The sequence below is a fragment of the Lithobates pipiens genome, unplaced genomic scaffold, assembly GCF_037356315.1.
Source record: "Lithobates pipiens isolate NorthernLeopardFrog02 unplaced genomic scaffold, aLitPip1_a1.2 Scaffold_22, whole genome shotgun sequence".
NCBI lineage: Eukaryota > Metazoa > Chordata > Amphibia > Anura > Ranidae > Lithobates > Lithobates pipiens.
Genome location: NW_027507784.1, coordinates 324,610,512 through 324,632,533, shown reverse-complemented (window position 1 = coordinate 324,632,533; position 22,022 = coordinate 324,610,512). Strand labels below are relative to the sequence as shown.

The 22,022-nt window shown below is 45.0% G+C and overlaps 1 protein-coding gene across 1 annotated transcript in view; it reads right to left on the bottom strand.

Annotated features, from left to right (window-relative positions):
* LOC143925745 (zona pellucida sperm-binding protein 4-like) overlaps window positions 1-16,728 on the bottom strand; it is a 57,620-nt gene extending 40,892 nt beyond the window's left edge. Inside the window, exons 1-9 of the mRNA XM_077450197.1 lie at window positions 16,545-16,728; window positions 13,940-14,061; window positions 12,410-12,503; window positions 10,260-10,406; window positions 3,001-3,188; window positions 2,711-2,808; window positions 2,512-2,639; window positions 438-627; window positions 202-349 (exon numbers count right to left, since the gene is read on the bottom strand). Of these exons, the coding sequence (XP_077306323.1) occupies window positions 202-349; window positions 438-627; window positions 2,512-2,639; window positions 2,711-2,808; window positions 3,001-3,188; window positions 10,260-10,406; window positions 12,410-12,503; window positions 13,940-14,061; window positions 16,545-16,722 (1,293 nt within the window). The 5' untranslated portion in view covers window positions 16,723-16,728. The remainder of the gene's footprint in view (window positions 1-201; window positions 350-437; window positions 628-2,511; window positions 2,640-2,710; window positions 2,809-3,000; window positions 3,189-10,259; window positions 10,407-12,409; window positions 12,504-13,939; window positions 14,062-16,544) is intronic.
* Window positions 16,729-22,022: the final 5,294 nt, after the last annotated feature.

Sequence of the window (22,022 nt, the reverse complement as noted above, 5' to 3'; positions counted from 1 at the left end):
AAGTTAGAAAACATATAAAAAACACTGGATAGTCAACAATTCAGACCAGTGTGTAGAGTTCATACATGTCTTAACTGAAGTCCTAGTCTGCACAATCATTCAAGGTCAGCCAACCAGATTGGAAGTCACATATCAAGCAAGACCGCCTGGATGTACACAGAACAGCAACTTTCCATGTATGAGAGAATATGGTTGACTTACCGTATCACTGAAAGCTGTTTGGGTAGGTTCATCCACAAAAACGAAGGCACTGACAATGAAGCGCTTGTAGTATTTTGGGAAATCAACTGCAGTTCCAACAGGGGACAATATAGTGAGGTAATCCATTTCCTCACCAGTGTAAGGGCAGCTGAAAATACATTTATTGGTGGCACATTCTGAGATGGACATTGTTCCTGTATTGCTCAGAAAAACATTTCAATTTCCTATGACCTTACCCGCCAATAAGAAGAGGCCATTGCATTTTTTGGGTGGGGTCTGTAGATGGTGTGGCCCAGCAGTTATTCAAGACCAAAACCAAGTTTGGGTCAGTTCTTCTTAGTATTCTGACCTCTAAGAAAACTAGATCTCTCAGCCCTTTGATTAAAGGATAGTCTTCTTCCTGGTAATATGACCTGTACTGGGCATCTGCAGGGGGGGGGGGGGGGGGGGGGGGGGGGGGGGAGAAAAAAAAAAAAAAAAAAAAAAAAAAAAAAAACACAAAATTTAGAACCAATCTTCCAAAAACCATGTTAAGGGTCTTGTTCTCTTTTCCCCAGAGCACAGTTGGGGATAACCTACAAGGGTACAGGTACATTACTGCTTACCATTAGGGAATGGTAATCTGTTGGCACAGCACTACAGCATATTAGTTCTCATTCTGACAGACATACATACATTTTCTGCTTTCCTTCAAAGTGACCTTTTCCTTGGTCTACCAGTACCCTTGCTGCCATTTGTTTTACCCATGTAGATTTAATGCGCTGCAAGGTTTTCACTTATGCCACATACACAATCGGAATGTCAGGCAGAAAAATACCGATGAGATCTTTCCATCAAAAATGTGACCATGTGTATGCGCCATTGGAATTTAGCTAGCCGAATTCCCACCATGCAAAAATTTCAGAGCAGGTTCTCAATTTTTCCAACGGAAAAACATTCCATCGGAAATTCCGATAGTGTGTATGCAACTACGAGATGGAAGTTGTTGGCTACTAAGCTTCTCTAGTCCAGTTGTACGTCACTCCAAATTCTGACTGTCAAGAATGCAGCGACTCTGTATGCAAGACAGCTTGAGCGAAATCCCATCCAAAATTCCGATTGCGTGTATGTGGCATTAGATTTTAGTTTCTCAATTTCTAAAATCTGTCCTCCCTAGAAGGTCCCTCAAAAGCATCTGTCCAAATATGTGGCAAATCTACATGGTTTCACAGCCATGTGTTGTGGTTTAATAGCCTACTCTTTTTTAAAGCTTAATGCAATCTCTCCCCACCTTAGATTTTAGTCCAATTTCACGTTTTTTACCCTGTAATGCATCTCAAAGGAATGAGATCTATAAAGTCCCAATTTAGAACACCTCTAGGAATCCTAAGCTGCCCAGCGCACACTGTTCTACTCCACCCCCCCCCCCCCCCCCCCCCCAAGCACTGATGTCAAACCCCCACATTTGACTGCCATCAAGGAAAGGTCCCCTACTCTACTTCAAAAGACCTAGGTTTCATTACTCTAGGTTTATGCATGGGAACTATGCAAGAACCTCTCAAGGATGGAGCACACTTTCCCATTGCTATTCTAGCAACTCTCAGAAAAGATTTGTTCACGACTACATTTCATGAAGTCACCCTGTAGGCAGGTGTAGGAGATATGGTGCAGATGCTACAGAAGAAGGAGCGTCTGTTAAGGGATATCGTCCCTTTAGAAAATCTGCAGATACTTGCCTTCCCTAGAGTACCAATTTTGTCTCTAGTCATCTTAAGGGGGGAGCCTTTATAGAGGATTCCATATCATTCAGGTGCACTGAGTGGACAGATCAGGGGAAGGAACCCGCTGGTCAGTTACAGAGTTTTATGCAGGGAAAGGTTCTTAAGACCGTGAAGGGACACCGATATTTAATCTTTAGGACTCCCTCCTGTGGGTTAGTGCAGTATACCACCACCCCTTTAACAGAGCTGTCTTCCTGTTAATGTGATACAATAGAGCTGGTGTGAAAGTCTTTGTTTTACAGTATGTCACTTACCTATTGTGACTGTTACAACTCCCAGTTTCCACTTTGCTAAAGCCTGTGTGCATGGTATTCCTCCCAAGCAGTTATTGGATTGAGGCCCCACCTACAACCCCTTTATCAAATCTAATCTCATACAGTCTTGAGCTACTTTTTACAGTGATGACCTCTACATACAAAGGAGGCCTACTATTCTTGGCCATAAGACCCTGGCTAAAAAAGGTGAGCAGGCTTTAGGTAGCAAGCCAGTTAATGTCTATTGGGTTCTGGAACAGCCTTTCAACAAAGCCTGGATCTGGACATGCAATTACCTTGAGCTATTCTCATTTCCAGGAACAGGGGACCTGTGGTGGATACAGGTGAAGGAGGTGGAAGAGTAACCACTTCAACCATCAGGGGAGCAGGCGCAGTTTGAGAATAGTTGCAACGAACCGTTAGTCTGTTAAAGAAATAAGAGTCAGCATTTTAAAACTAGCAAGGTAATCCCCATCCTCTGCCCATGTAGTTTACCTCATGGTGCTGTCTCTTGTGATTGAAGCACCTTGCCATATAGTCGTTTCTATTGTAGCTTCAAGGGTATTTTCATAAACCATCTCACTCCCAGAGAGCTAAAACAAAAGAGCATTAGCCATGGGCAAGCAAACAAGGGTAGCTTCTGAGATTACTTATGTTGGTTTTGAATCATGAGCAGGCAGTATGCGAGTTGAAGCCTCACTCATTTATCACACCATGTTATAGAGTATCTGCTACATACCATGGCTAATTAATAGGCATCAGGCATTGATTTTACCCCATCTTACCTTCCTTACTCCACAAGAAAGAGGAAACCTGAATGCTACAAAAGCTGAATTCTTCGAAACCCTCAATCCAGGGCATGATGTAGAGTCCACATTGACAACATGTGCAGAGTCCAGGATTAAGGATGGAATAGTCATATCTTTAGAAATTGCAACCAGAACCTGGCCATCAACTGAGCATTGAGCGGTCACTGCAAACAGACAAATCAATTTTCCATGTAAAGCATTTCAGAATATGAAGGATTGTTTATTATGTGAAAATAACTACTGAAACATTTTAAAGCGAACCAATTACCAGACATTTCCAATGAGATTAAATGTGAATTTATATTTTATGCACCACCATCCTTAATGTTGTGTCAGCAGCCTTTGAGCCACTATTCAAGGGACACCAATTCCATTTCTCCCCCAGAAGCTACGTAAAATTTTATGTAGGGAGTTAGGAGGGGTGGATGAGCTGGACCAGCACAGTAGTTAGGCACTCAGGAGAAGCAAATGGTGTGCAAGGAGGGAGCTATGCTAGGAATGGATCCATGGAATATCACATTTTCTAGCAAGTTAAGAAAAACTATGCATTTTATACACGATTTATATGGGCCTCCCCCATGATGACAGGGCTGCCCAGTAGCTATTGTCTACACCAGAGATTTAGTAGTTGCACAAGATGCTCCATTACATTTTTCATTGAGCCATGCTCAAACTACAACCCTCCTTTACTGGCATCAGCAGGAAGATTAACAACTTTTCCGCTTCAATGCAAACTACTCGCTTTGGAGGCTCATGCAAGAACAGACCAATGTACCAAAAAAAATGGAATTACGTACCGGTAATGTCCTTTTCCAGGAGTCTTTCAGGACAGCCACCTTTGAGAGACACTGGCTCCTCCCCTCTTAGGAAACACCGCCTTGATTTTCATGATTTAAGCCTCCTCCTCCCTTCGTTCCTCAGTTCTTCCAGAGTACCTCCGGCCAACTGGGGAGACACAAGAACACGTCAATAAACAAACTTTTAAGTCTTACCTGACGGCCTCATGTAATGAGTTCCCGATGATCTGCAAAAAACTTGGGTGGGAACCGGTGCTGTCCTGAAAGACTCCTGGAAAAGGACATTACCGGTACGTAATTCCATTTTTCCCCAATCGTCTTTCAGGACAGCCACCTTTGAGAGGATAAGCGAGTACCCTGTCTTAGGGTGGGACCTACTGCTTGCAGCACCTTGTGACCAAAGGGCTTGGTCTTTGGCTGAGAGAAGATCCAATCTATAGTGCTTCACGAACGTAGAAAACTTGAACCACGTTGCGGCTCTACAGATCTGTTCAGGAGACACACCAGCCCACATTGTCTGCGGAGTTGCCGCTGTCCTGGCTGAGTGTGCTTTAATTCTAACTGGAGGCTTTAATACCCCAACCGCGCAAGTCTGCCCAATGGCTGACCTTAATCATCTGGTTAGCGTACGTCTAAAGGCTTTGGAACCCTTCCTAGCCCCTGGAAGTAACACCAAAGGTAAATCAGACTTCCTGAACTGGCTTTGTGTAACCAAAATAATGAAGGACACGTCCAAGAAGATGTGTCCTGTTCGCTCACTGGTTTTGAACGAAAAATAGGCAGCATAATCTCTCGGACTCTCTGAGGATTAGAGACTACCATTAGGTAAAAAGGCCAGAATGATCTTAAAAACTGAATGGTCTGGAAAGGGAGTGCCTTAACAGAAAAGGTTTCGAGTTTACTCACTTTCCTTGCCGCAGTGATCGCCACAAAAAACAGTTTTGAGAGTGATCAACCATAACCAGCCAGATTCCAATTGCTGAAAAAGGTTCCTTTGTGGGAACCTGTAAAACTAATGAGTGACCCCGACTGGGAAGGGGGCGACCAAAGGCTTGGTCTTTGCCTACTTAAGGCTCTAAGAACCTTACTATACCAAGGTCTGATGTTAGATGCCCTTCCAGGAATACGCTAAAAGCGAAAACCTGACTCTTCAATGTTTATGGGGCTAAACCTTTATCTGCCCCTGACTGCAGGAACTCTAGAACGGCTACGAGGCTGTGCACATTGAAGGAGTTCTCTGAGCATCAGCTGTTGAACCGTCTCCATACCTTCAAGAAAATGGTCTGAGTTTCTATTTACCTGCAATTCAGAAGAGTGGCTATTAAACAGTCTGAGACCTCTTTGCCCTTCAGCAATTCCTTCTCAGTAGCCAAGCTGCAAGAATCCACCTGGGGACCGCAGACTGGACCCTGGGAGAAGGGACACTCCTAGACCGGGAAAACCCGGGGGGGGGGGTTCCCCTGACAGGCCCTTCAGAATGGAGAACCACGGCCTCCTGGGCCCAAGAGGTGTGATTAAAAAATAGGTAGTAATCTCCACCTGAAAACTTCCCTGACCCTGCAGGAATCAGAACGGGAGGGGAGAAAGCATAGCACTTAGAGAAACCCTAACTCTGTGCTTTAGTGTGTCTGCTCCCGACCTCCCATCTCCCCTGTTCATGGAACAGGAGATGGCTTCCTTTGCGTTTTCCCTTGAGAAAAAGAGAGGTCCATCCAAGGAATCCCCCAACTCTGGGTGATCCATTCGAAGAACCTCCTGCTTGAGAACCTGGTTGCTCTGAGGAAATCTAAAATCAGGATTTGCTCTCCTTCAAAACAGATCACTGAAAAGACAGGATTTCAATATTCGGCCCATCTGAGGATGGCCTTCGCTAGGACCCATAAAGGATCCGCTCCAGGAGTCCCCATCCTGTCGACGCAAGCCACTGCCAAGGGATTGTTTCCATGACTCTTACATGAAGTCTCCAGAGAACTCTGAGAGGTCCTGAGAACCAGATCTACTGTTCTCAACTCCCTCCAATTTGAGGATCTCTTAGATTCCTTCCTCTCCCAGGTACCCTGTACCAAACAGGAGTCTAGGTGTGTACCCCAACCTAAGCCGTTCGTATCGGTTGTAACCACCCTGGATACTGGGAAACTCCATTCTAGGTCTTGTAACAAACGTGCTCCCTTTCCCAAAGGGACCTCTTTACCTGAGTTGGAACCAAAGAGTCCCAAGACCCCTGACTGTGGTCCCAAATCTTCAAGATGAATAGTTTACAGAGGACGGTAACATGACCCCGTCCACTGAACTGCTAGGAGCGTGGCTGTCAGTAAACTCAACCTGCCTAACTGAGTTTTTGACAGTTGCCCTGGAGAAACAACAGTGCTCTGTCTATCTTCTGGATCTTCTCCAAGGAGGGAAGACCTTTTGTTCTGTTGAGCCCAGCACCTACCCCAGGAAGGTGACCCCCTGGTAAGGAATTTAAGTTGGGTTTCTCTAGGTTCAGAGGCCAACCCAGGCTCACAAACAGGTCTTTTGTTACCTGTTGATCCCAAATCGACTGCGTCAGAGAAGGTACAAACCGGAGAAGATCTTCAGGACACACGATCACCGAGACTCCCCTGAGACGCAGGAATGCCAGAACTTCTACCATCACTTTGGTGAAGATAGGAGGAGGAAAGGGATAGCCCAAAAGGGAAGTGCTTTGAACTGAATGTGTAGCACCCCTACAGAAGTTATCACTGCCAGCCTAAGGAAACGCTGGTGGTTCTCTGCAATGGGAATATGCAGGTATGCATCCATACTATCCATGCCCTGAAAAAGTTTTGGTGGAAGAGGTGCCCTCACCCAGTGACCAAAACCAACGAAAGCCATCTGTAGGTGACTAAGACACACAGACGTTTCAGGTTCAGGATGAGCCTGAATTTTCCCAAAGGCTTGTGAACCACAAAAATGTGAGAATAGGAGCCCTTTCTATATATCCTGCTGGGACCTGTATTACCACTTCCTGTTCCTCTAACTCCTGAAGAGGAAAGAAGGGCACATTTTGGCAGCTCAGTGACAAGGAGTCTCAAAAGAGGAGAGCTCTGAAAACTCCAAACGGTAACCTCTTACGATGATCCCCAACACAAACTGATTGGAGGTGATCATCTCCCACTGGGGGAGGAAGGCCCCTTTTTTACTGCTCCCCATATTTCTTCTTAAGGGGAAAGGCCTTTTTCTTATCAGCCGTGCGATCTAGCACTGCTTCAAGACCTGGCCCAAACAGCAGTAAACAGTAGCAGTAACAGCAGTCTCCTGTAAAAAGGATTCCAGAGCTTTGCTTTGGACGCCTTGTCCCCCTGTCATGTCTTCAGCCTTAAGGCCCTCCAGGCTGAGTTGGCCAGAGCCGAGGACCTTGCATACATTCGCATGGATTGAGTCGAAGCACCCGCAGTGTATGCTGACTCCTTAAGCACCATGGGAGAGGAGGATAGAAAAGTCTCCTCTGCTGTCATTGCTTCATGCATTAATCTGGATAAGCCAACACTTCATATTACGAGCCACCACTGTGGCTTCTATGTCAGGCTTAAAGATTTTCTTATTATAAATCCCAGGCATCCTTCAGAAGTGAATCCATCCAACAGCAGGTTTCCTGTAAAAAGGATTACACAGAGCTTTTGCCTTGGACGCCTTGACCCCCTGCCATGTCTTCAGCCTTGGAGCCCTCCAGGCTGAGTTGGTCAGAGCCGAAGATCTTGCATACATTCGCCTGGATTGAATCGAAGCAGCGTATGCCAACACCTTAAGCAGTATGGGAAAGGAGGATAGACTTCAGAAGTGAGTCCATCATTTCAAACATAGGGTCTGAAAGTATTCCCATGTCCCTGAGGACAGGTCAGTATGCCTGGACGTCTGAAGAAAGGTAGTCTCTAACCTGGGAGATTCTATTCCAGACAAGAGCTTCCTCTTCCGCCCAAGAAAAAACCTTTGCTTTAAAGCACCAGAAAAGAAAGGTTTTCCTTCGGGACCCCGCCATCCTGATGGCATCGATCAAGACATCATGAACCGGGAACACCCGCTTCCCCCAGGTCCTAGTACATCTGATCGTGGGGTGACAATGCCTTCTTCCTAAAGTGGTATGAATAGCTCTCAAGAGCTTATCCACTTCATCCAGGGGGAAGTTTATATCGAGGGGTTCTTTTGGGTTCCCCACCCAAGCCCTCACCTTTATCAGAGTCCCTTGGGAGTCTGAGACGGCACTGTCAACTTCTTCCTCAACTTCCTCTCTGGAACCCTCTAGACTCTCCCTTAACCTGCAGGAGGAACATCCATTGGGTTAGGTGGAACACTCTGCTGTGCTGGTGAAAGAGTGCTCTGGAGCTGAGGCCATTGTAACCTTCACAGAAGCCGCCAGATATGCACCGTGTTCTGCTGCCTGTTTCCTAATGGCGCTCAAACAGGGACCTGAACCCTCTGAGGCCACTGGAACCTTAGGTTAAAGGTCTGACTGAGCTATCCGGTGCCTCAATACACTCTTTACCAAGTGCCTTTGAACCAGGGATTCCCCCAAAGAGGCTCTATATGAAGGACGCTCCCTCCTAGAACCAAAGGGAGACTTGCTCATGTCCTTCAGAGACCTAGAGATAAAAGAGCAGCATAAAATCCTAAAAAAACAAACACCAGCACTACTTAAGAGGACCACCGGGAGTGCCCTCCCCTAGGATCAATCTCCATCTGGATCCCAGACGCACTGCCCTTCCCCCCGACCACCTAGGGGGAAAAAACACCAGTGGAGCTACTGGTTGTAAGGTAAGGGAACCCCTCGCCAGGGCTTTTACCTTTGAGTGGCTGGTGCCGTTACTCCTGGAGCTCCCGAAGCCACTGCTTTGGACATTCTCCTGTTGAGGAAGAGTGGTACGAACGTGCCTCCAACAGCTACCTGTGCAACTGTAGAAAGAGAGGCTGCACCAGCCGAACGCTAGGTTCCCCTCCACGTGCCGCGTCCGGAACCGGAAGACGCGGATCCAACGAAGAGGTCCGCCCCCACCGGAATTGACGTCGCCCGCCAACCGGTCCGGCCTCTGGCTCCCAGCCGACTGGATACACAGGGGGGCCTTGGACGTCCTCGTTGCAGCGCCCCACTGGGCGAAACGCAGGGATGAACCTCCCCAAAAACTTCCTGCTTTCCCCAAGCGAAGATTGGAGTGCGTATAGAGAAAAAGGTCAGTCAAAAGTTCAGCTTCCCCAGCCGACCGGACTGCCTGTTCCGTTAAAACACCCGCGGGTGAACGGACGGACGACCCTGTAAAACTTCCTGCTTTCCCCAAGCGAAGTTTAGGGTGTATAGACAGTACGAACGCTTCAGCTCCCCGCTGATCCGACTGTCAAGGGCCGACCGATAGACGGTCGGGTAACCGAGTGGGGCCGGGGCTCCGCTCGGATAGCTTCAGTCTCACCAACCGAATTCAGCTAAGGTTCCTTAGCGATGTCTCCCCACCGGAGGAAACACCATAACTGAGGAACGAAGGGAGGAGGAGGCTTAAATCATGAAAATCAAGGCGGTGTTTCCTAAGAGGGGAGGAGCCAGTGTCTCTCAAAGGTGGCTGTCCTGAAAGACGATTGGGGAAAAAGCCATTGGAAAAAAAAAAAATGTTTTTAAAAAGTTATATTCTCAATAGATTCCCAGTCATTTGTTTTGCACTTTAGCAGAAATTGGGAAGGGATAAAACTGGTCATGTTTTAGTGCAGTCATGTCTTTAATAGAAGATTTCCACTCATTCTGTTATGCAACTAGGACAGAAGAGGATGGAACCCCCTCAATAGTAGCAAGAGTCATAGAAGCCTTAGGGCCCTTTGACAGGCAGGTCTGATCAGACAGCCCTTGTTTCAGGCAGACCCGTTTTGACCTTGCAGGCTCTTCTATAGAGAAGTGGATGTGATGACACATGTCCATTGGCACCCACTGCCATCCGATCCTGCAAAAAACAGATAGATGGTAGTCTTTTCCATCCTGGCAGATCAGATGGAAACAGACAGGCGGTTTGATTCCTTCAGAGCACAGGACTGTTCTGCACAGTGAACAGACATGGACTGGTCATTTGTCTTGCTCAGCAGAATCTGCAACATGGAGGCATCTGTGTTAGAGGGCCTTACAGGCATTCTAGCCACTATCCATCAGATCTAGGATTTGTCTTACCATTGTGTGTCCATGTTCAATACTGGAACAGGTGAGCAATTTACTGTATGCCCATAATACAGATAGTATTCCCATTTTAAAAACCCGTGGTCTCCTACTAGCGCTTGCCTCAGCATGCAGAAATTGGAATAGGATTAGAGATGAAGGCATTCTCAAAAAATGTAATATAAAATAAAAACACAGCCACAAACAATTGTTCTGAGAGTCTCTAGGTTAAGACATTGACTGTTAGTCATTCTGTAAACTGGATACACTGGTCCAAGTCACGATGAACTCACCTTCCTTTCCAAAGTAACATGGAGAAGAGTCACTAGGAGAGAAGCAGCATCCCAGTCCTTCACACACATCCCTGGACACGGCATTTTCGGCACAAGGCAAGCGGTCACTTTTTTGGATAGCTGCACAGTCACTTGGGGCATCCATAACTGGAAAATACCATACAACCAATTTAGAACAGCCAGCTCTACACCATTTAGTGTAAATGATTTAATGAATTCCTGATAGAGTTGAGCAATCTGCCCAAAATTGATAAACATGTCCTCAGTCATAACAAAAATGAAGACTATGCCACTGAACTACACAAATCATGCATGTTGATACAAGGCTAACCAGAGCCGGTAGTCATGCTAAAGCTCCTTCTCCCAGAACGTGAAGTCACAGAAGCCAATTACCATGGAGGCAATTGGATCAAAACCTGAACTACAGAAGTTTGCTGGCACAAATGTTTGAAACCATTTATCCAACATGTAGGAGTTTTGTCTGCATTTGCAGACAGCTGTGATGAAGCCATACTGCCTTGCCAAAATGCCAATTTGCAAAAAAGGTCTTTAAATACAAGTACTAAAACTGGGACCACTAGATAGCACTAGTAATGAATAATGGAAGTCTGTTGGTGGTAGTCCCAGTCTCAAAAATGTTTAAGTACATTTCTAGTATACATTTTGTGCAAACACTAGAGTGTCTTGAGTCATGGAGTCTGAGTTTGTAGCTATACCTCCCGACAATGCAGCCTGGCCGTTTGTACCCAAGTGGGAAGATGTCCAGAGAAGTTGCAAGCCCTACACTTTCCCTCATGGTCAGGAACCTTTCCTGGCCTAGTTCTGTCCCTACTCACTTGAAAATTTTGGAGCAAAGCCTTGAAGCCAGGGCCTTAAATAGGCCTAGAAGGAAAGAGGGAAAAAAAAAAAAAAAAAAAAAAAAAAAAAAAAAAAAAAAGAAGAAGGGTGCACCAACCTTGTACATTTTATTAGAAGTAAAATGGGAAACTACTCAAATGTGTGAATGAAGACTTGTGGTACAAATAGTCTCCAGATGATAGCAATTTGTCAAGGTGGCAACAAACTCCAGATCGTAACAGAGGAGATTACAGGGGGTCACTGCCAGGACTGACCCCGTAATCTCCCTTGTTACAATCTGGAGTCTGCGCCCTTGTTTTCCCCTTTCCCCTTTGACTGCTAGGATACCCCTATCCCTGAGGGCAGCAAGGCCTGAGGCATCATCCATTATGAGATTTAGTCCAAACAAGAGTTTTGTTTTCTGCTACCTTAAATAGGCTCTGCCTGACCCAAGATGGCTGCTAGAGTCACATGGGGCAGCAGAATCCCATTGCTTAGCTTCCTCAGCTTCCTCAGTGAGGCAGAAAACCATAAAAAAAAAATAAAAAAAAGTTACCCTTGACTTCCCCTCAAACTATCTTGCCACTGAACACAGACTGCACCTGCCTACAAACATCTCAGTGCATCCGTTGTGTTCGTACAGTAGTTCTACCTATATGTTCAATTTGTCCTTTAACACCTATGTACTATTGGTTTGTAATATTACATTTATAAAAAAATAAAAACACCCAAACCCCACCATTAAAAAACAGTTCTCAAGATAAGATGCTTCACCTCAGCCATCTTCTGCTGTGCTCTAAAAGATCCTAAAATCCAAACTAGACACTAATCTTATTGAAAGGTTCTGTTGACACCTCTGCAATTTGTTGCACGCTTTCTAAAGCTCAATGCATGAGAAGCCATTTCTCATTGTGCTCCAAGGGCCCCTGTCTTCCTGCAGTGAAATTGTGGAAGAGCTGCAATTTTGACTCCAGACACCAATAACCATGTACTTTTGCAAATTGTATGCAAGCAGCATTTGTGTGGATAAAGCAACTCCCATCTGTTATGGGAGTGTCCTGCATATGACCAACACGATCAATTTTCAGATGTTTGTTATTATATGTTAAATTTATGGTTTTGATAATAAAGGGGCTGCTGTGGCCATCAATTACTCCAAAAAGGTGTGGTCTCCTTTAATGGGTAAAGGGAAAGGTATGGAGTGGGTGGCTGGGCGGTAGTAACGGTCAACATCTGTTATACTATAATCATGAGATTTGCAATTATAACTTATTCTAGGCGATTTGGTTTAATGCATGCTAGTTAACATTTACCTGATTTTAAGGGACACTTTAGATCCTTTTTTTGATGATCCAATTCTCCATTGTCAAGTCTATCAAGGATCACAGTCATTACATAGTCTTCATCCTTCAAGGAAAAAAAGCAGAAGTAGCTACAGCAAATTATGACCCTTGGTACTACTACTCTAGGAGCCTTGTCTTAAGGAGTTTAGTTCTCTATTTTTGTAAATCCTTCTTAGAACACCTCACTCATCCAAAGACAAGAACTATTCGTCATTTTAGTACAGTGGGCAGAGCCATAGCTTTACACCCCTGTTGTCCACATGCCCTCCAGAATTGCTAGTATAAAAAGGCAAAAATAGCTCAATATAAAAACCATTTCAGGCCGCATACATAGCTTTTATGGGGGGGGGGTCTGGGGTTCAACGAGATCACCTGTATGGTTTACTGCATCATTAGGACGTGAAGCACAGGCATCTATACCAAGGTGGCCCCCAGTCCCCACCCCCCCCCCCCCCCCATCAGGTAGATGAAGGGAACACACACACACACACCTCTTGAAACCCTGTAAGATCTATATCCACACTGTGGAAGGACCCCTGTTCAACATTTAATAGCCCTCACTTGAACATCATAGGCCAATGGTCCACATGGAACATTTTTCCCTTGATCTGTGCTCAAGTGAGGGCTGTAAAAGTTTGGATATTGATGACTGTCCCTGGGCAGGTAATCTGTACCATAGGACTCTGATACACAGGTATAAGCAGATCATGGCTCCCGATAAAAAGTAGATTGAGCGCCAAGGCTTACTTTTATAGTTTCATAGTTAGTAAGGTTGAATAAAGACACCAGTCCATCCAGTTCAACCTGAGTGAGGTGTCTACAATAGACCCTATCCCTGTACATTGCACACTCACATTGGTCCCTACCCTCAAGGTGCCCACAATCCAAGGTCCCCATTCATATACTAGGGCCAATTTTGGACAGAAGCCAATTAACCTACCTGCATGTCTTTTGATTGTGGAAGGAAACCGGAGTACCCGGAGGAAACCCACGCAGGCACAGGGAGAACATGCAAACTCCAGGCAGGTAGTGTCGTGGTGGGGATTTGAACCAGCGACCCTTCTTACTGCTAGGTGAGAGTGCTAACCACTACACCACTGTGCCGACTTGGAATACAAGTCCCTACAATGTGCAGAATTTTTTTTTTTTTTATAAGACATGGTTTGCATTGTAACATTTGTCCTCAAAACCCTCAATAGTCACTGGGACTAGAGGCTGAACCTCCCCAGATCACGAGAACCTGACAGTCCCACATAACACAAGTGTCAACTTGAAACAGTTTTGCTTGTACGCAACTCCAATATTCAAAATTTGAATTTGCCATTAGTTGAAGCTTACTCTTGTAGTAATCCAAGTCCAGTTTTCACCAGTATGTTGAGCCTTGATCAAAATACCTAAACCTCCAACCACCATTAAAGTGCCAATGCTCCTCTCCTGGATCTCTTTAAATATCAGTTTTGACCAATTTATCAATCCATAAACATGCAAAGGTTTACCCACCTCCTCCCTTACATAGCACCCATCATAGGCAGCAGTGACCAGCAGTTTCTTCTCCATGTCCCGTCCTATCCACAGGCCACATGCTGTGTCGTTCTGGAGAGAGCGGGCGTTATCTTTATCATCTGGAAGTGGCAAATAGTGGATTCAAATGACATGTTCAGTATACAAGAATCAATTAAACCTTCCAGACAACATTATACATGTTCAGTCAGTCACTCTGCTATCAGATTATCACTGGAGAAAAGGCCAGCATTGCCAACCTGTAGTGAAGGGTCACATCTCCTTTACTGCTGATGCAACCATGTTAAAGTCAGAAAATCCAACTAAATCTGTCAATCACCCAGAATTGGCAGTACTCCACACCCCCTTCCAGAAGGGACTGGGTACAGAATATGAATGGGGTAATCCTTAAGGAAAGGGTAACATAAGACAGGGAGGAATTAAAAAATTCGATAAGATTTGGAAATTGTGGTGTGAGAAAATGAATAAGGGTATTTATATGTAAAAGCAGAAGGGTTATTAACCATGTAGTAGTGAGATAAGAACTCTTGTGAGTGGAATGGAGGGGTGAATGCTGGGAAGAGAACTACGTATTTTTTATTCATGCTTTTGTTTTTTGTTTTTACATAAATGATGTTTGTTTTGTCTAAATTGAAAAGAAATGAATAGAGATAAAGTTTAAAAAAAAATTTCTATCAATCACATGCTTGTGAGGTCTTTAAATGTTATATGTATTATTCTGTCCCTCCCCTTCCTGTCTCAGTGTATTCTGTATAGTTAGCCCCACCCTTTGTTCATTCTCCCAGTAATACATTTCTGCACACATGTGAACTGGATCACATTATGATCCTTTGACCTATCCAATGTTCATTGTTGTGAAATCCTCACAGTTTATGGATTAAACTTCACAAGATCAACAAGGTGTCATCTGCAAAACTGTAAATTACAGAGATCACACTTTCAATGCTTAGACTGGAGAGGCAGAAAAAAAAAAATAAAAAAAAAATAAAAGTGGTTGGGGGTGAACCTAGCCTTAAGGGGGAGGTTTTGATATGCAGTGCATTCGAAAAGGGAGAGGCTCATACATAGCTCAGCAGCCCAGAAATCAGACCTGCAAGCATAGGCACAGGGTGCACTGAGTGGCTTTTGCAGGAAAGGTCCTTTTTCTGAAAAAACTTGAGTAATGAGTACTGATCACTTAATGTGCATTCATAAACAAAGCATAGGCTTCAGTTTGTGAATGAACAGGAAGCTAGTCAGCACAGTACTGCCCATTCATTTTCCAGTGCAGCTGAGGCTGCATTGAAAGGGACTGGGGACTGTGTATTCCATACCATTCTCAAACACGAAACATCAGGGGTCTGTTTAGACCCCCCCCCCCCCCCATATATGTCACCAAAGCCCACCCAATGGAATTCCACATTGTGGCAAGGCCCCATTCAGACTATGACAGGGGTCATAAGCATATATTAGCTTTTGCACGACACGCATAGGACAGCCTGTTCATTTCAATGGGCTTCCCTATATTGGACTAAGGCAACAAACATTTAAACCTCTGTTCAGCCACGCTAAACATACACATTTCCTTGCCACCATTTAGGGGATTCATCAGAGAATGACATTGTAAGCATAATGAAATGGTTTTATTTCCTGCACTTTGTAACGCAATGTAATGGGACGGTCAAGTGCTGCTATAGTGACTGCAGCCTAAACACTGGCAAAAACAATCACTGTGTACAGCGTGTGCATGAAAAGGGCCTCGCACTGCGAGAGTCATACCCCGTACAAATTAGTCATCAGTGCCATTTGCCTGTAGCCCCTCATCTGATCTGTTAAATGCAATTAAGGACTCTGCATTGCTTAACTGCAGCAGAGGAAAAGGGAGATCACCCACCCAACCATGCAAGTCTCAGGATAGGGTTGCCACCTTTTCTTCATGCCAAACCCAAACACTTTAGCAGTGCATTGCTTTTTTTTTGTAGTACAAGTAGATGCAAAACCTGTATAATTTTATCCCAAATCGTGCTGCACCAACACACATGGAATTTTGTTTTTCAGCAGGTGAAGGAGCACAAAAGCAATGTGTGCGCAAGTCTTAATAGCACCACTACACACCTTCAAAAGGGCTGTGTTTTTTGTGCATCAGCACAGTTTTGTGCACATTCCCACAAATATAGACTCTGCGGGTCAATGGAGCAAACTGCCTACTATGGTGGGTACCTGGTGGGGGGAATGGGACCCAAGACATACTTTTTTTTGGGGGGGGGGATTGGTCACTAGCTCTGATGACCACCAGAATTCCCTCACTTTTTTCGGAGAGATTTTCTCTCACTCCGTTTTAGCTATGGGACAGGAAGGGAAGGGAAATTTCCCCAATGCACTTTAAAAAAAAAAAAAAAAAAAAAAAAAAAGAAGAGGGGGGGGGGGGAGGGGGGGGAGCACTATACACCATCTGGATTGTGAAGCCTCAATCAAGACTGGAGCAAAAAAAAAAAAAAAAGCCCTCCACGAGTGTTAATGCAATGGTCATGTTCTACCACATGGAGATAGAACACAAGCATTGCAAAGGTTCATCACAATCATCTGACTTATAAGCTTTACTCACCCAATACTGCAATATCAGATGCAAACACTTCTACACCCACAGGAAGAGAAAATCTCATGTCTTTGGGCCCGCAATGCACACCAGACAACTGGTCCAATGGCATCTCTGCTGAGTGCACTAAGACAAATAAATGCCAGCTCCATAGGATGCCCAAGGAACCTGCTATGGTGCAACCCATACTGAATAATGATCACAACTCTCCAATGTGCAGGCAGGACAGAGATTTATACCACCAACAAGAGGCTGGGCCAGTGAGCTGATTGGACAGGTGTGAGCAAGAGATCAGGTGTATTAACCCTTTATTTATAGGGCTGGTAGTATACATACCCTAGAGCAGTGATGGCGAACCTTGGCACCCCAGATGTTTTGGAACTACATTTCCCATGATGCTCAATTACACTACAGAGTGCATGAGCATCATGGGAAATGTAGTTCCAAAACATCTGGGGTGCCAAGGTTCGCCATCACTGCCCTAGAGAGGCACTACTGCACCACCTCATATGACTGGAGGTTTATATATCCTAGACCAGTGATGGAGAACCTTGGCACCCCAGATGTTTTGGTGATGCTCATGCACTCTCCAGTGTACTGGAGCATCAATGTAGTTCCAAAAAACCACAAAGCCGCTGTATGAGCACAACAGCATCTATATGGGCACAATATCATCTATATGGGTACAATAGTATCCTTATGGGCACAAAAGCCACATAAATATGCTATTGTGCCCATATAGATACTATTGTGCCCATATAAATGCACAATAACAGCTATATGGGCATAACATGGCATGTGTACACCCTTGGCTGCTACCTCTGCAGCTAAAGGGGGTAGGGATTGGGGAAGGTAAAACCGCAGCTCAACCACAGGGTTTTACCAACCCCAATTCTAATGGCACTGTGGCCAAATGCCACTAAGGGCTGGTTTACCAGTGTGACAGGCACTGCTGCTTCTCTGAAAAGTGATCCATTTTGAGAGGTGGTGAAGAGGCTGATTTAAGCCTATAATTGGCGTGCAATGCACGGAATTGCAATCTGGTAGTACAACCATTGTAGGTTAAATTCAGGTGGTGAAGATGCGACATATTGCCTCCTCACCACCTGCCAAACACCTCTGAAAAGCAAACTGCACTTTTGAGAGTTGGAGAGTCTGCAGCCAGAGTTGGAGAGACTGGGAGCGCGTCCTGTTTCTGGCCACAAATTGCTCCATCGATGGAGAGTGCCGACCAGTGCCACCTCATCAGTGCCCACCAGTGCAACCTCATCAGTGCCTCCTCATCAGTGCCCATCAGTGCCCACCAGTGCAACCTCATCAGTGCCACCTCATTAGTGCCCACCAGTGCAACCTCATCAGTGCCTCCTCATTGGTGCCCATCAGTGCCCACCAGTGCAACCTCATCAGTGCCACCTCATCAGTGCTCATCAGTGCCCACCAGTGCAACCTCATCAGTGCCTCCTCATCAGTGCCCACTAGTGCAACCTCATCAGTACCCACTAGTGCCGCCTCATCAGTACCCACCAGTTCCATCTCATCAGTGCCTATCAGTGCAGCCTCATCAGTGTCCACCAGTACCACCTCATCAGTGCTCATCAGTGCCCACCAGTGCAACCTCATCAGTGCCTCCTGATCAGTGCCCACTAGTGCCGCCTCATCAGTGCCCACCAGTGCCACCTCATCAGTACCCATCAGTGCCCACTAGTGCCACCTCATCAGTGCCCACCAGTGTCACTTCATTAGTGCCCACCAGTGCCACTTCATCAGTGCCCATCAGGGCAGCCCCATCAGTGCAACCTCATCAGTGCCTATCAATACTCAATCAGTGCTGCCTCATCAGTGTTTTAAAAAAACAAAACCCAGAGGTGACTAAATACCACCAAAAGAAGGCTTTTTGTGTAAAAAAAAAAAAAAAAGATAAAATATTCATATGTGTACAGTGTTGCATGACATGGCAATTGTCATTCAAAGTGTAACAGCGCTGAAAGCTGAAAATTGCTCTGGGCAGGAAGGGGGTGAAACTGCCCAGTAGGCAAGTGGTTAAAACGGTAATAAACCCAAAAGCAAACATTTATTATATTGCAGCTTACCAATCATTAGATGTGATGGCTGCATTTGTTTTCTTTTTTTTAGGCTTTCTTCCCTTTATTCTCACCTGATGATCTGGCCACTAAGTCTGCTGTTTTTTTCAACAGAACAAGCTCTAAATGTAGGTAAATGTGGTAAATGTAGCAGTCAGGGCTTGTTCACAACTTGGCTAAATTTCTAACACTTAACAAACGCTCCTATAGCGTTACTAATATACGGGCGTCAGACTGGCGTTTTTACCAGCGTTAATGACAAGTGAAAAATGCTCCCCAAAGGCCCTACGGGCAGTTTTGAACCGCTTTGATGAGCGTTAAGGCGCATTAAATCCGATCCACAAATGTCCCTATTCCATTACAGGAAATAAACGAAACCTAACGCCCCGCAACCGCCCCGCAAATGCCCCGCAACTGCCTGCCAGAGATTTTGTGGGGGGTTCCCATAGACCTGAATGGGAGGCGTGGGAAAGGCTTCAAACACCTCCTGACCCAACATGAGGCTTCCATTTAGAAGTGACGCCACGCTAACGCTTAATGTATTGATAATGTGAACAGCGTTGTGTACTGTCCATTGTATGATTTGTAGCTGTAACTGCAGTGTGAGCTGGAGTTCAGCTTAAGTTTGTTAGTGTATCTAAATCTATCCAAAGATGCCTCTGTGCTCCTTCATCCAGAATGGGGGCATTATAATACAGGATGTGTTACTGGCTGGACCACCAGGTGAAGACAGAGAGTGAAAAAAGAAAAGCCACCTGAATAGTAATCTGAATTAGATGACATTTTGGCTTTACGTTGGAAAGGCAGCGGGGGAGGTGTACACACAGCACAGCCAATGAATGCTTGGCATTATGGTGATAAAAAAAATCACGTTTCTAGAAACTAAAACAGGTAGCGATAAAGTGACTTACCACCTACTCACCACCCATCAAACATCCTCTGAAAAGTGATCCACAGCAAATTGCTCTTTATCTGGCTGTTTAACCACTTGCCGCCCGCCCACCGTCAAATGTGCGGCTCTTGTTCTGGGTGGATGGACCCTGATCTGTGTAAAGAGCCGTGTCAATCACAGCCGGTCGCATGTAAACACTGAGATGCCGGTAATCAGCGCTCCTCGCCTCACCACTGACAGAGTGTGTGGAGAGGAGAGCCAATCAGCGGTATCTCCTCACAGAGGACATCTAGGTATGTAATCAGGGCACTGATTATCAGTGCCCTGATTACAATTAAGTGCCCACCAGTGCCAACAATGATTGCACACCACTGCCACCAATCTGTGCCCACAAGTGCCAGCAATCAGTGGCCATTAGTGATGCCAGTCAGTGCTGGCTATCAGAGCTGCCCATCAATGCTCATAACTGCAGCCCATCAGTGCCCATCAGTGTCTCCCATCAGTGCCGCCTATCTGTGCCCACCAGTGCTGCCTATCTGTGCCCACCAGTGACGCCTATCTGTGCCCAGTGCCACCCATCAGTGCTGCCTATCAGTGCTCATCAGTGCAACATATCAGTGCCCATAAGTGCCACCTCATCAGTGCCCATCAGTGCAGCCTATCAGTGCCCATAAGTGCCACCTCATCAGTGCCCATCAGTGCAGCCTATCAGTGCCCATAAGTGCCAACTCATCAGTGCCCATAAGTGCCGCCTCATCAGTGCCCATAAATGCTGCCTCATCAGTGCCCATAAGTGCCACCCCATCAGTGCCCATCAGTTTCGCCTATCCGTTACGCCTACCAGTGCTACCTATCTGTGGCCACCAGTGCCACCTATCTGTGCCCAGTGCCCACCAGTGCCACCCATCAGTGCCACCTATCAGTGCTCACCAGTGCAACATATCAGTGCCACCTATCAGTGCCCATAAGTGCGGCATATTTGGCCTCCTCATCAGTGCTGCCTCATCAGTGCCCATAAGTGCCACTTGATCAGCACCCATAAGTGAGGGAGAAAAATTTACTGACAGAAACTAAGAAAAACTTTTTCTTTTCAAAATTTTTTATTTTTTTTTATAAAAAATTAAAAACCCAGGAGTGGTTAACCACTTCAGTACCAGCCACTTATACACCTTCCTGCCCAGACCAATTTTGAGCTTTCAGTGCCTTTCGCTCTTTGAATGACAATTGCGCAGTCATGCTACACTGTACACAAACTAAATTTTTATCATTTTGTTCCCACAAATAGAGCTTTCTTCTGGTGGTATTTGATCACCTCTGGGAATTTTATTTTCTGCTAAACAAATAACATTTTGAAAAAAACATGTTTTTTTGTTTCAGTTACAAAACTTTGTAAATAAGTAAGTTTTCTCCTTCACTGATGGGAACTGATGGGGCTGCAGTGAAGGGCACTGATAAGGTGGCACTGATGGGCACCGATGATGTGGAACCAATGAAGTGGCACTGATATGTGGCACTGATAGGCGGCACTGATAGATGGCACTGATAGATGGCACTGATATGCAACACATATAGGCACTGCACTGATAGGGGACACAAGTAGGCACTGATATGTGGCACTGATAGGAGGCACTGATATGCAACATAGATAGGCACTGATAGGTGACACAAATTGGCACTGATAGGTGGCACGGATAGGCATGGATAGGTGGCACGGATGGGTATGGATAGGCGGCACGGATGAGCATGGATGGGCAATGAAAGGTGTCATGGATGGTAACTGATAGGCGGCATGGGTGAGCACTGATAGGCGGCATGGATGGGCACTGATAGGCAGCACGGATGGGCACTGATAGGTGGCATTGTAGTGTAAAGTAGTGTAAAGTATTGTACGGATGGATGCCAATCAGTGCCAAACAATAATGCATGCCAATCAGTGATGCCCATTGTGGGCACTGATTGTCATCCATTGTGGGCACTGACTGGCATCCCTGGTGGTCTAGGATGGCATACCTGGTGGTCTGGTGGCTTCCCTGGTGGTCCAGTTTGGGCATCCTCGTCGGGGGGGGGGGGGGGGGGGGGGCTGCGCTGATAATTGATATATATATATATATATATATATATATATATATATATATATATAAGCACACTAAATAATAGCAATAAATAAATAATATAAATAAATACAAATGAATAATATAAATAAATAGTAATTACACACTAAATAATATAAATAAATACAGTAAATAAATAAAACAAATAAATAATAAATATTATATAAATAAATAGTAAATAAATAGAATCTATCTATATAAATACTAAATAATATAAATAAATAAATACATTAAATAAATAAATAAATAATCCAAATAAATAATTAATAATATAAATAAATACATACAATGATAACAATAAATAGACAGTGAATAAAAATAAATACTAAATAATATAAATAAATAATACAAATAAATACATAAATAATAAAAAAGGGAATTTGGAGGAGGCTGAGAGCAATAA